General features: G+C 42.1%; 1 protein-coding gene across 1 annotated transcript in view; it reads left to right on the top strand.

The window, feature by feature from the left end:
- The window catches only part of ZMAT4 (zinc finger matrin-type 4), a 361,795-nt gene that overhangs the window by 343,347 nt on the left and 3,743 nt on the right, over positions 1–14,705 (top strand). Inside the window, exon 7 of the mRNA XM_063434627.1 lies at positions 2,334–2,455. Within this exon, the coding sequence (XP_063290697.1) occupies positions 2,334–2,455 (122 nt within the window). The remainder of the gene's footprint in view (positions 1–2,333; positions 2,456–14,705) is intronic.

The raw sequence follows: 14,705 nt of genomic DNA, 5'->3' as shown, positions 1-14,705 counted from the left end.
AGGCTATATGACAAATAAGAAGGAGTTAATTTGTAAAACAGATTGACTTCTCTTAATTAAAACAATTCCATGTAATTTCACAGTCCAAAGATCAAAATCTACTCTTTCTGTAAAAAAAAAGACCAGAGATGCTATTTATCGAATTATGATAATAACAAAATAAACAGGAGATGCTCTCTTCCCTGGAGAACTATGGAAAATTAGCACAAGGCTACACGAACTCTCATACCTTAAGTCCTGGACAGGTCACAGAGGTCCGATGATATTTCTACGTCAATCGATACACAACAGTGACACCTACAGGTAGCTGATATACACAATGGAGTTTGCTATCCTAAAGGATACTAGATAGTAAAGTCAGAATTTGATTGGCTGGGAGTGTCTACATGGTGTGTCAGAGCGACTATATATAGTGTATGGGTAGCAGCTTCACAATAGGAGGATATCAAGGTAACAGGGACACAACCATTCCTTCCATGTACATATACAGCCACTGGTATAGTGTAGATACTAGGGAATAGCCTTGCATGTTATACATCTTTTCACACACTTATAAGAATGCATTTTGTTAATTTATTATAATCTAAGGCACTGATGCCAGTGGAGGCTTCACCAATCAGAGGCTTCTCTTTCAGAATTCTCCAGAATTTGTGGAATAAAGAGGGGGGTCTGCAAAGGCTGTAGGTAGCTGGTTTGTAGCTTTCCCGAGCAGTTTTCTTTTCTTTCATATACCTTCAAAGGAAATATGCAGAATAAAAGGCATGCATGTTTTCTTTGAGTGGGTATCTACGAAACAGTTTAAAAAAGAAATGTTTTGAAATCTCCTATTCTAATTTAATGTATGCCTTTAATCTGTCCGGACTACGTTTTCACCAGTTAACATTGAAATCCAATTAAAAGAAAACTGAGCATTGCATGAAAAAAATAACTTCTAGGTAACTTTCAATATTTTATTCAATGCTGTAGTTTCCAGATATGTTCCCTTTTAACAAAAGACCTTGGTAAAGCTAATTCATAAATATAATATGTAATCACAAATGTTTCAAATAAAATGCTACGAGGCTCACCTTGGAAATGTACTAGATTTGTCAGTCAGGTAATACAGTTATGAGTTGGACAATAAAATTAACTTTTTTTTTTCCTCAATATCTTTTAGCATTTCCAGATAGTTTGTATTTGTTTATACAGTGACCAATCTGTACCCTTTATCTTGGTTGTAGAGCGGAATGGCAAGATAAAGTAAAGCAATGATTTATCCTTTTTACTTCCAAACTCCGTAATCAAGATGACATATTTAGAACGGGGCAATGACAGTCCTATTTCATCTGGAGGGATTTACAAAATTAGTTTCACTCAAAGATTAGGACTATACGCTGTAGATTTGTAATGTCTTCTTATATAACAAAAACAGTCTACTCATGCCTAATAATGTAACCTACTGCTGAATTCTAAATGGAACATTCCCTGATAATGTATTTAATTTCACCTACCCCCAGACATAGTTAATCTAGTTGATTTAGCATGCTATGGCTTCAGATATTAACATTCACTCTTGGTATGGGTGCAATATTGTACAGCGCTACGGAATCTGATGGTGCAATATAAATAATAATAATAATAATAATAATATGTGCTACAAAACAGGTTGCCTCCTATCAGACTAGCTGAGCATAATGCGTTACAATAAAGAAAAGTATTAGCTGACTCTACAATAGAGGTTACTCTGCACAGTCTTAACAGATTAAAGGGACACCATAGGCACCCAGACCACTTTTAGAGAAACTGCAATATTTACATTGCAGGGTTACGTGAACATCTAGTGGTTGCCTTCCAGACAGCCACTAGAGGTGCTTCCTGGTCTCTAACAGAGTTTTACTCTGTGAAATTATGTTGGACATACTCTTCAAATTCCCCATGGGAAACCATTGATTCAATGCTTTCCTAGAGGGAAGCTTGAACGTGTGCATGGCATGCTCATTAGGTTCCCCCTTCAGAGTGACGTCATGAGAGGAGGTGACCCAACCAGGACCAAGGGACTTTATCGAGGTAAGTGTTTTTAACCCTTTCACAAGTGGAGATGGGATCAGGGAGAAACCTAATTAGTTAGGGATAGGGCACACTATAGCATTAGGAATACAACTCTGTATTACTGACGCTATAGTGTTCTTTTAAGTGGAAGCTTGAACTGATTTCCTGCATGATATAACAAGGAATTTAATCATCTCTTATTTTGATTGTTACCAAAGTGTCCTTAGATTCATATTTTGAAGACAACCTGTTTTTTATAATGAATGTAACACAAGACATGTTTTTTTTTTTTTTTTATTTCAAAGTGTCAATAACAGTTCACAGCGAACCGAGCCGTATGATCCAAGTCTAATCGAGAACTCTGCTGATACACAAAAGAGCAACTATTACACAAGAAACAACATCGAGAAAAGATTGGCCAAGGAGGGTAAGTATCAGCACTTTTACTTCTGTACGCTTTGCATTTCTTATTCCTGAGACATTTGCTGCTGCTTATATAGCGATAGACTGCCGCAGCAATTAGCACATTTTAAGGTAATGCACTACGTTAGCAGATCACCCACTACGATCTAGCCATTGGTAAAGGGGCAACAACAGTTTCCCAGGATTCTTACATTATGTTTATCTCCTAGATTCAAAATACGTGTTTTATGCAGTTTAAAAAAAAAAAAAAATGAATGAATGTGAAAATGATCCACATCATTATATTTACCTAGAGAATGGAATGAAGCGCTTCAATTTTAGCTCACTGTTAATCATTTTAGAAGCTCTGCTTTTGCACCTGGTGGCCAGTCTGCCCCATGCTTTTGGTATGCCTTTTGTGTAGCACCCTGCCTCTGGTACCATGGATTAAGAAAGTAGTGTTTAGAGAATAAATCCCACAGTGGCTTTTGACGAAAGGTGGCTGAGCCTTAAAAGGAACACTCCAAGCACCATAATCACTACAGCTTGATGAATTGGATATGGTGCCAGGACAATGTACGTATTCAAACCATCTTCTAAAAAATCCTATGTGGGTAATGTACCTCCATATGCCCCATCTGCCATCCATAGCTATTAAATAGTTCAAAAGCTTCCCAGTCACTAGAAAAGGCCCCATCCATGGAGAGGGCCTGTGAAATAACAGGGGGAACATGCCTTCCATGCCCCCACCTGATACTTTTAACCAGTAGAAATGTGTGTGGGAAGGTATACAATTAAATCAAACCAAAGTTGCTGGGAATTTTTTTTCAACTAATAACATACACAGCATGACCTCTACTGCTGTCAATGTCAATACTACAGCACCCGTGGTGCTTGATTGCACGGATGTTAAAAATCCATCTTTAAGCCATATGGGCCCAGCTGAATTAGAGTGTTATTCTGGCTCTTCTTGGCTACAGTCCAACTGATGAGTTTGCTTACTCTGCCTATGTGCATACCAAGATAACAATCCCATTGTGAAACCTTTTGGTGACAAGGGACAGAGGAACGTGGATTCTACATCACAAGCCTCATCTCTGCATGGAACTGCACTACTACACCAACACGGAAACCCTCTACATGAACATTCTGCTGCATGCAACATATTCATAAACCTGCACCCTGCCCTTGTTTGCAAAATAATTCCAATGTTTTCCTTTTTATAGTCTGGAGCTACTCTAACCTATTTTTTTTTTAATAAAACTAAGTGCAGGTTTACAAATATGCCATATTCATTTTAAATACAGAGGTCTCTAATCCCCGATAAGTCATTGCATTTGTGTTTGATGACTTGACTGCTTCATGCCTTGATCCTATTGGGAAACTAATCCAGGATTAGGTCTGATTAGTTCGCAATGTTGTTGGCTCTTTGGTCGATTCCGATACAGCAAGCAAAATATTGCATCCCCTTCTTGATTAAAATTCACCACGGACATCAGTAATAAGGACTATTTAGTACATGACAAGTAAACTGTGTCTAGCAGTTCATTTAGGGACAGCAGAACAGCACAGCACTTGCCTTTAAAGAGTCAAGTAGTTTATGGTCCATATAAATCACAAGGCTCCATTTATGTGGATATTTAACGATTCTATATATGCTATACTGGTGATAGGATACTGTGCGTATGAAGCAACAAAAATGTACAGCCTAGGTGCAACCTGCAAAAAAAATATAGAAGTAAATACTAAGGGTGCACTCATAGGTCTCCTTAAGGACCAAACTTCTGGTCACACATGTCATGTGTCCTTAAGGACACATTCCTGACACTATAGTGTTAAAACCAGCATTTAGTTTGCTTGCCCGTAGGGGAAAAGGTTCTATGAAAAGTGTTTACATTAAAATGCCTCCTGGGAATGAATCTACTCATCAGAACGATATTAAGCTTTAGTTGTTCTGGTGACTATAGTGTCCCTTTAAAGTCCTCGTAATTTAATATATTCAAAGATTCAAATTTACATCAATTTGGAAGATCGATGTTTCAACCCTGTGGGGTCAAAATGTTGATCGTCCACATTGATTAAAATAGTTGAATATATAAATCATGAGAATTTTAAGGAGACCTCTAAATGCACCCTTTGTATATACACACATAAACTGTGTGCAGAATTATTAGGCAAATGAGTATTTTGACCACATCATCATCTTTATGCATGTTGTCTTACTCCAAGCTGTATAGGCTCGAAAGCCTACTACCAATTAAGCATATTAGGTGATGTGCATCTCTGTAATGAGAAGGGGTGTGGTCTAATGACATCAACACCCTATATCAGGTGTGCATAATTATTAGGCAACTTCCTTTCCTTTGGCAAAATGGGTCAAAAGAAGGACTTGACAGGCTCAGAAAAGTCAAAAATAGTGAGATATCTTGCAGAGGGATGCAGCACTCTTAAAATGGCAAAGCTTCTGAAGCGTGATCATCGAACAATCAAGCGTTTCATTCAAAATAGTCAACAGGGTCGCAAGAAGCGTGTGGAGAAACCAAGGCGCAAAATAACTGCCCATGAACTGAGAAAAGTCAAGCGTGCAGCTGCCAAGATGCCACTTGCCACCAGTTTGGCCATATTTCAGAGCTGCAACATCACTGGAGTGCCCGAAAGCACAAGGTGTGCAATACTCAGAGACATGGCCAAGGTAAGAAAGGCTGAAAGACGACCACCACTGAACAACACACAAGCTGAAATGTCAAGACTGGGCCAAGAAATATCTCAAGACTGATTTTTCTAAGGTTTTATGGACTGATGAAATGAGAGTGAGTCTTGATGGGCCAGATGGATGGATTGGTAAAGGGCAGAGAGCTCCAGTCCGACTCAGACGCCAGCAAGGTGGAGGTGGAGTACTGGTTTTCATGCAGGACAATGCTCCATCACACGCATCCAAGTACTCCACAGCGTGGCTGGCAAGAAAGGGTATAAAAGAAGAAAATCTAATGATATGGCCTCCTTGTTCACCTGATCTGAACCCCATTGAGAACCTGTGGTCCATCATCAAATGTGAGATTTACAAGGAGGGAAAACAGTACACCTCTCTGAACAGTGTCTGGGAGGCTGTGGTTGCTGCTGCACGCAATGTTGATGGTGAACAGATTAAAACACTGACAGAATCCATGGATGGCAGGCTTTTGAATGTCCTTGCAAAGAAAGGTGGCTATATTGGTCACTGATTTGTTTTTGTTATGTTTTTGAATGTCAGAAATGTATATTTGTGAATGTTGAGATGTTATATTGGTTTCACTGGTAAAAATAAATAATTGAAATTGGTATATATTTGTTTTTTGTTAAGTTGCCTAATAATTATGCACAGTAATAGTCACCTGCACACACAGATATCCCCCTAAAATAGCTATAACTAAAAACAAACTAAAAACTACTTCCAAAAATATTCAGCTTTGATATTAATGAGTTTTTTGGGTTCATTGAGAACATGGTTGTTGTTCAATAATAAAATTAATCCTCAAAAATACAACTTGCCTAATAATTCTGCACTCCCTGTATATATATATATATATATACATACATATCATATATATATGCAACTCTATGCAGGGAGGAACTAAATAAAAATATATTGCTTCATACACACAGCATTCTATCACCGGTATGGTATATATGTATTAGTTAAATACCTTCATAAATGGAGCCGTGTTACATGACATACTAGGAAAAATGCTCTACAAATTCTCGACTAATCTCAAGATTTCCTTAATTTCTGGCTAACCATTAGGCTATGATATTTTAACGAGATGTCCTACTTAAAGTAACATTATAGTGCTTCTGTATCTAGTTAGATTGAGCCCCCAGCCTCTTTTATTCCCTGTCAAACAACAGTGCAGTTACTCCTCAGCATTGCTCACTTCTCTGCCTCCTACAACATAATTGAGGAGGCATGGCATCCTTGTCACTGCTCCAATCCAATGCTTCTCACTGAGGAGCATCCAATGCTTCTCACTTCTCATATGAAACCTTGGCATTCAGTGCTTTGCTTTGAGCTATGTCACGTGATTGAGTTTTACTCAGTCAGGGTGATGGATGCTCCTCTAAAAGCTATCAAGAAGGGCACAGCTACTAGAGGTGCGTCTATCTCTGCAACATAAACATTGTAGTTTCTAACAAAAACTGCAATGTTTCACATTGCAGGTTTAAAATAACAGGACCACTGGACCCAGATCACTTCATTGAGATAAAGTGTTCCTCTAACCACAGACAGTACTCATAGCCAATGCTAGTTCTCTCTTGAGACAAAGGGTGGAAATGTTTTTACAATATACACAACAAAAAAATTCAACATGGATTTCCCATCATGTTAAATAATCTAAATTTGCATAACGATCTAGTACAAAACATTTTGGAAATAGGAGTATCCATTTAAGTGGTGGCATTTTTGTAAGGTATTTTTATTGGTTTACTTACATGGTTAAGATCCGCTGTCAGTGTGGAATGATGTGTCCAGGTGTTAGGAAAGGATGATACAGACTTAGACTGGAAACAAAAAAATCAGCAAGTCTCAAGTTCAGATCCATAAAGTGACATTTTCTTGAAACAGTGAGGATGTAATTCATTATTTGAGATCGACTATTCCATCAGTGAGGTCAACAGAAAATCACTGATAACTCCTCTGGAGACTGTAACTGACTAGATTATAAAATGGTATATTGTAAGAGAAGGATGTCAGGAATTGTCAGCAGATCATAATGTAAGAGGCAAAATAAATTAAAGTAGGATATATGGCAAATTGGAATAAAAGCAAAAATCCCATTCTTTAGTTTCTTTGATATTGCTTTATCCATTGCAGAAAATTAAATATACTTTGTGTTGGGTACAAACCTTTATAATTTTCATAAAATTCAGTAGTTCTACATGATACCACTGTAGAACTCGCCTTGGCATATACGCAGAGAGGTTTACCAAAAGAGATCTGTGGCGGGACACCGCCACTACGTGCCATGCCCACTGAATATTCAGATGTTTTGGTTTTGTATTTTGTGTCCCCAATTTGTTTCCACATGTATTTTTACACTGTACAATGCATTCTACTTTTCAACCACGCGGGGGCGCTCCAGTACACGGGCTCTGTACGCCGAACCACCCCGATACTCCATTTAGAGCGTTTAGTTAGAATGTTCACACCTCAGTAACAAGGTGTGAAAACCGCAGACCACAAGGGTTCATATCACCGAACGCCCACCAAGGGGAGCATTCGTCTCCTGAACCTGCCTGCGCACACTGTCTTCGAGATCCCCATGTCAGGGACCGTCCTACCCGCTCTCCAATGGAGCTATAATCACGGTTTACCCCCCCTACCCCACCAGGCAGCTACAAGGCTAGGCTTGTAGCTGCCAAGGAGAACACTCTCTCCGGTGGATACCTGCATGGGGGCATCCACCAGAGATCAGGGGATCTTAGCAGCAGGGAATCTTTAGAGCTGTGAGTTGGTCTCATGGCCGCAGAGTCCCCGCTGGCTGCCTGGAAGTCTGTGCCGACCAATAGGAGAGGGAGCACCCATTCAAACTGGGTTTGCGCCATTCTCCTGATTGGTCGCTGCAGGGCGCAGCCAACCAATCGGAGAAGGAGCGCTCGTTCAAACAGAGTTTTGCGCCCTTTCTTCTTATTGGGCCGTGAAACCCCTCTACTCCCCTAACACAGATTGGTGCAACCGAGTTTTGCGCCCTTTCTTCAGATCGGGTGACGAAACTCCTTCCTCCCCTGAGCGCTGATTGGCGTGATTTGATTCGCTCCCTTTCAGCCGATTGGTTGTTGCTTGGTTTAGGCCACTGATATCTCGGGCTCTGTACATCTGATCGCTCCGCTTTTTGCAGGAATCCCAGATGGGACGCGGGGCTCTCAAGCAATGTAGGTTTCAACCTTGTAACCACTTCCCTTCTTCGGGTGCTGAGCCCCAAAGTGTAGCACCCCGAATGTAATGTGTTTTCATGTGTATCCCTTGGTACTGTTGGTATCTCCCAGGGCGGAAGATCGCTATCTGTAATTTAAAGTGCTTAAAACTCGAAAACTGTGGTCATCCTGTTATTAGAGGGAGGGAAGATTTAACCCCTCTGTCTGCTGTTCCAGCTTGCAGGGGATGCAGCAGGGAAAAGTCCTTGTAAGGACTAAGAGCTTCCAGGCCTGAGTGCCATCTCGGTTTGGGAGCACATAGAGATAAGTCCCCTAGCCAGAGAACTAATGGGAGGTAACCCGTGAGGTTACTGAAGGCGTCCCGTTACAAGATCATTTGTTACTATTCCATTTATTATTCTTACTGAAAGAAACTGAACAACTTCTCAATTATAGAACACACTGCCCTTATCTCTCAATAATAATCTTAACAAAATATGATGAAACCGGCACTATAATTATTTTCCAGCTTTTCTACAATACTGTTGAAACGAGAAGCAACACCAAAGCACGAACAACAATTATCCAGGCAACAAAATAACAAGGGAAAAAATAGCAATATATTTAGGTATCGAAAAAAATCTATTACCAGCAGCTCCTTCTCTAAATATGAAAAAGAAAACAAACAAAAACCTTCTGGTAACTACGTTCATCAATTATATTTGATATATGCTGCTGGGTTAACTGGTTTTCATAGTGTAAAACAACTAACTGTGAGAAATGTACGCACAAAGCCCGACTCTCCAATCCTGATTTTGTTCGGTAAAGATTGCCTACGGGATAGATGCCTTCTGATGGACAGATGCCACTTTGGAACAACAGTAATTCTGTAAATATAAAAGAATAATGAAAATATTAATAATAATTCTAACAATCCTGCAATTGTGTTAATTTTATCACAAAAAAACAGTGTTTGTTTGTGAGTGCAAATTTGAAATATTTTCTTAACGTGTCATATAGGAATATATTTTGTTAGATAAGTAAAGTTTATCTTATAAAATTCAATAGCAGAATTCTAGTTGACTTGATATGCTTTTCATATGCAGAGATATTTTTTCCCCTTGATATTGTTAGTTTGAAAACAAAACCAAGTCCGTAGAAAAAAGGAGTTGAGAGGGGAAGAGTAAATTGTTAAGGAAGCTATTTCGTGAATTCTAAAGTAAAACCAAAAGGGCGTATTTGACATAATCATACAGTTAATGCAGTGATGTTTGGGAAAAAGCAGTACACACGCATATTACATAATGAAGCATGATGAAAGACAGGCTAACAAACTTTGAATGATTAAAACAGGACAATTATCTTAAAAATTAATTTGCGGCCCTCTATAAAGGGATGCCCATATGGTATAGTACTTTAACTCCTATAATGGTTTTACAGCATTTAGAATGGCAAAACACCATGGATGTTGTCGTTAACATCTGGGGATCTACCTTTTTGGCACCATAGCTATAGGTCATATTATACGTAATGCATATAATTAGAAATGGATTGCACATACATGACAGACGATTTAGCAAAGTGTTGTAATCTAAAATTTGTTGTAAACCAGTGGAACTTGCTGGCAAACTGCATTTGGTGATTGCCCCAGTTTTACAGCGACTTTAATAAATTTCTATAATTATGCTATAGCGCAGACATTTTACCATATTTTTCAGACTTCCAATGGGAATATTCTCAAGCGTTGATACTTAGGTTGGCGCTGAAGGCAGATCTGAAGATAACAGGACACACATTTTATTCATTATAAATTTACCAGTAGTAGTAGTAGTAGTATAGGAATTTCGATTAATCTGATTAAAGATGTAAAACTGTTTTGGCATTCCTTGTTTGTCTTTATAAAATGTTTTAGTGCTGTCATTTTTATGCCCTAATGTCTCAGTCCTCTGATATATATTAATGTAGTAACACAATGCATATGTTGGGACAACCATCTTGGTTAATATGAGTGCAATGTGTTATTGTAATGTTTAGGACTAGTGATGTCGCGAACATGAAATTTTTGGGTCCGCAAATGTTCTCGAACGGGCGAACCGGGCGAACCGCCATAGACTTCAATGGGCAGGCAAATTTTAAAACCCACAGGGACTCTTTCTGGCCACAATAGTGATGGAAAAGTTGTTTCAAGGGGACTAACACCTGGACTGTGGCATGCCGGAGGGGGATCCATGGCAAAACTCCCATGGAAAATTACATAGTTGATGCAGAGTCCCACCGCACCGCAAACAACCACAAACAGTCCATTTGCACAACCGCAAACTCCCCATTTGCACAAGGTTGGATACCAAGCTAGCAATGTCCCGTTCCTTGTCCTCACTGATGTCATTAAAGGTCTCTCTTCTGCCACCCAGGAAGCGGGAGATGGAAAAAGATGCTTGGTCGGTCCTCCTACTTCAAATTTGGGGCACTGCGCGTGCAATCTAATGTGCCACCAGATAGGAGTAGTGTGTTAAGTAGTACTATTCTTATCAGTTTAATCCCTGTTACGTCCCCTATCAGGGGACGTGTAAATAAGGCATTGATTTTAGGAAGCGGGAGATGGAAAAAGATGCTTGGTCGGTCCTCCTACTTCAAATTTGGGGCACTGCGCGTGCAATCTAATGTGCCACCAGATAGGAGTGGTGTGTTAAGTAGTCCCCCTCATCAGGCCTTTTTTAGTCGAATGTATCGCCCACTGTCAGTCCCTTCGGGCTCCATCCCTCATTCATCTTAATAAAGGTAAGGTAATCTAGACTTTTTTGACCTAGGCGACTTCTCTTCTCAGTGACAATACCTCCTGCTGCACTGAAGGTCTTTTCTGACAGAACACTGAAAGCAGGGCAGGCCAGAAGTTCTATAACAAATTGGGATAGCTCAGGCCTCAGGTCAAGCCTGCACACCCAGTAGTCAAGGGGTTCATCGCTCCTCAGAGTGTCGATATCTGCAGTTAAGGCGAGGTAGTCTGCTACCTGTTGGTCGAGTCGTTCTCTGAGGGTGGACCCCGAAGGGCTGTGGTGATGCATAGGACTTAAAAAGCTCCGCATGTCCTCCATCAACAACACGTCTGTAAAGCGTCCTGTCCTTGCCGGCGTGGTCGTGGGAGGAGGAGGATTACTTTCACCTCTTCCCCTGTTAGATTCCCATTGTGCTGTGACATCACCCTTATACGCTGTGTAAAGCATACTTTTTAATTGATTTTGGAACTGCTGCATCCTTTCTGACTTGCCGTAATTCGGTAACATTTCAGGCACTTTCTGCTTATACCGGGGGTCTAGTAGCGTGGACACCCAGTACAGCTCGTTCTCCTTCAGCCTTTTTATACGAGGGTCCCTCAACAGGCACGACAGCATGAAAGACCCCATTTGCACAATGTTGGATGCCGAGCTACTCATGTCCTGTTCCTCATCCTCAGTGATCTCTCTGAAGGTATGTTCTTCCCCCCAGCCACGTACAACACCACGGGTACCAGATAGGTGACAACGAGCACCCTGGGATGCCTGTTGTGGTTGGTCTTCCTCCTCCTCCTCAAAGACACATTCCTCCTCTGACTCCTCTTCCTCACAATCCTCTTCCAGCGTTGCCGCAGGTCCAGCAAGCGATGCTGATAAGGCTGTTTCTGGTGGTGATGGTGACCACAACTCTTCCTCTTCACGCCCATCTACAGCCTGATCCAGCACTCTTTGCAGGGCACGCTCCAGGAAGAAACCAAATGGTATGATGTCGCTGATGGTGCCTTCGGTGCGACTGACTAGGTTTGTCACCTCCTCAAAAGGATGCATGAGCCTACAGGCATTGCGCATGAGCGTCCAGTAACGTGGCAAAAAAAATCCCAGCTCCGCAGAGGCTGTCCTAGCACACCGGTCATACAAATACTCTTTAACGTTTTTTTCTTGTTGGAGCAGGCGGTCGAACGTTAGGAGTGTTGAACTCCAATGTGTCGGGCTGTCGCAAATCAAGCGCCTCACTGGCATATTGTTTCGCCGCTAGATATCAGAAAAGTGCGCCATGGCCATGTATGAACGCCTGAAATGGCCACACACCTTCCTGGCCTACTTAAGGGCGTCCTGTAAGCCTGGGTACTTATGCACAAAGTGTTGTACGATCAGATTACATACATGTGCCATGTACGGCCCATGTGTCAACTTGCCCAAATGCAATGCCGCCAACAAATTTCTTCCGTTGTCACAAACCACTTTGCCGATCTCCAGTTGGTGCGGAGTCAGCCACTGATCCACCTGTGCGTTCAGGGCGGACAGGAGTGCTGGTCCGGTGTGACTCTCTGCTTTCAGGCAAGTCAACCCCAAGATGGCGTGACACTGCCGTGTCTGGCATGTGGAACAGTACCTGGGGAGCTTGGGGGGTGCCGTTGATGTGGAGCAAGACGCAGCAGCAGAAGAGGACTCAGCCGAGGAGGTTATGGAAGAGGATGGAGTAGGAGGAGTAGAGGAGGTGGCAGCAGGCCTGCCTGCAAGTCGTGGCGGTGTCACCAACTCATCTGCAGAGCCACGCATTCCATGCTTGGCAGCCGTCAGCAGGTTTACCCAATGCGCAGTGTAGGTGATATACCTGCCCTGACCTTGCTTTGCAGACCAGGTATCAGTGGTCAGATGGACCCTTGCCCCAACACTGTGTGCCAGACATGCGGGCTAAGAATTCAGTCAAGCCAGCTGTCAGACGCCGGGCAAGGGGGTGACTTTGTGACATTGGCTTCTTACGCTCAAACATGTCCTTGATAGACACCTGACTGTGGGCAGATGAGCAGGAACTGCTCAAGGCGAGAGACAGAGGGGCGGATGGTTGAGAGGGGGCAAGGAGGACAGCAGTGGTTAACGTGGCTGAAGATGCTGGTCCAGGAGGAGGATGGCGGCTTTGAGTCTGTGTGCTGCTTGTACTCATGTGTTGATCCCATAGGCGTTTGTGATGTGCGATCATGTGCCTTCGCAAAGCAGTTGTACCTAGGTGGGTGTTGGACTTCCCACGACTCAGTTTCTTTTGGCACAGGTTGCAAATGGCATCGCTGTTGTCAGAGGCAGACACACAAAAAAAATGCCACACTGCTGGGCTCTGCAATGGGCACAGTATACGCTGTGAGCCTGACACACACGCCGGTGAAATAGCTCAGTGGGCTAATGCATCAGCAGAATCCCGGCAGGGTTGACTCAGCCCTTCATTCTTCCGAGGTAGATAAAATGAGTACCATTAAATTGGGTGATAGTAACAACCCCTGGATGTTGGGCTAAGGTAACAACCCCAGGACGTATTTGGAAACCAGAGTTATCTGAATGTACCTTTCCTGGTTAAATACTTTGTTGTTATTATTATTCAATCTATTACAGTCAAAAAATTTTTATTTTTTTTTAAATGTACATTACTGTTACACCAGATATGAGTTCCACTGGTGTGACACTGTGCCCTGACAGGCCCTGAAACGCACACTCGTGAAGGAAACTGACTGCTATTATATTACAGTCCAAAAAGTTTTGTTTTTTTGTTAAATGCAAGCTATTGTGACACCAGTGAGTGAGTGGTGACACTGGGCAAGTGGGCACAGTATATGCTTTGAGCCTGACACACAGGCTGGCAGGCAGGCAACTGCAATTACATTACACAGAAAAAAAAAGCAGACTGATGTTCTAGCCCTAAAAAGGGCTTTTTGGGGTGCTGTCCTTACAGTAGAGATCAGATGAGACCTTCAGGACTGTAGTGGACACTGAATACACTAGCCTAGCTATCAATTTCCCTATCAAATCAGCAGCAGCTACACTGTGCCTACTCTCACTAAGAATGCAGCTTCACAATGAATGTAAAATGGATGCTGTCCAGGAGGTGGGAGGGTCTGGGAGGGAGGGTGTGCTGCTGATTGGCTGGAATGTGTCTGCTGACTGTGAGGTACAGGGTCAAAGTTTACTCAATGATGACGAATAGGGGGCGGACTGAACAGCGCATGTGTTCGCCATCCGTCGCGAATGCGAACACGCGATGTTCGCCAGGAACTATTCGCCAGCGAACAGTTCGGGACATCACTATTTAGGACTATTCGTAGTTGTTTCAACAAACATGCCACACACCATAACCACTATAGCATGTTATAGAGGTTGTGGTGCCAGGAGTACCCAGGTGCCCTTCTTTTATAAGTAGTCACACCATTCTAGAATAGTTTGCTCTTGTATCTAGGGTCCCCTGTGTACCACATGACTGTTCAGGGCTTAGCTCATTAGCCGAAAGTGATCAACTGATGCTCTCAGCCAATGAGCTAAGCCCTGCAGTGCACAGGACACTGGGGCACCATAGGCACCATAATCACTTCAGTATGCCGTAATGGTTATGGTGCTTGGCATGTTCCAGTA

The sequence above is a fragment of the Pelobates fuscus genome, chromosome 10 (genome assembly GCF_036172605.1).
Source record: "Pelobates fuscus isolate aPelFus1 chromosome 10, aPelFus1.pri, whole genome shotgun sequence".
NCBI lineage: Eukaryota > Metazoa > Chordata > Amphibia > Anura > Pelobatidae > Pelobates > Pelobates fuscus.
The sequence above is the reverse complement of the archived record's forward strand: the minus strand, read 5'-3'. Positions and strand labels throughout refer to the sequence as shown.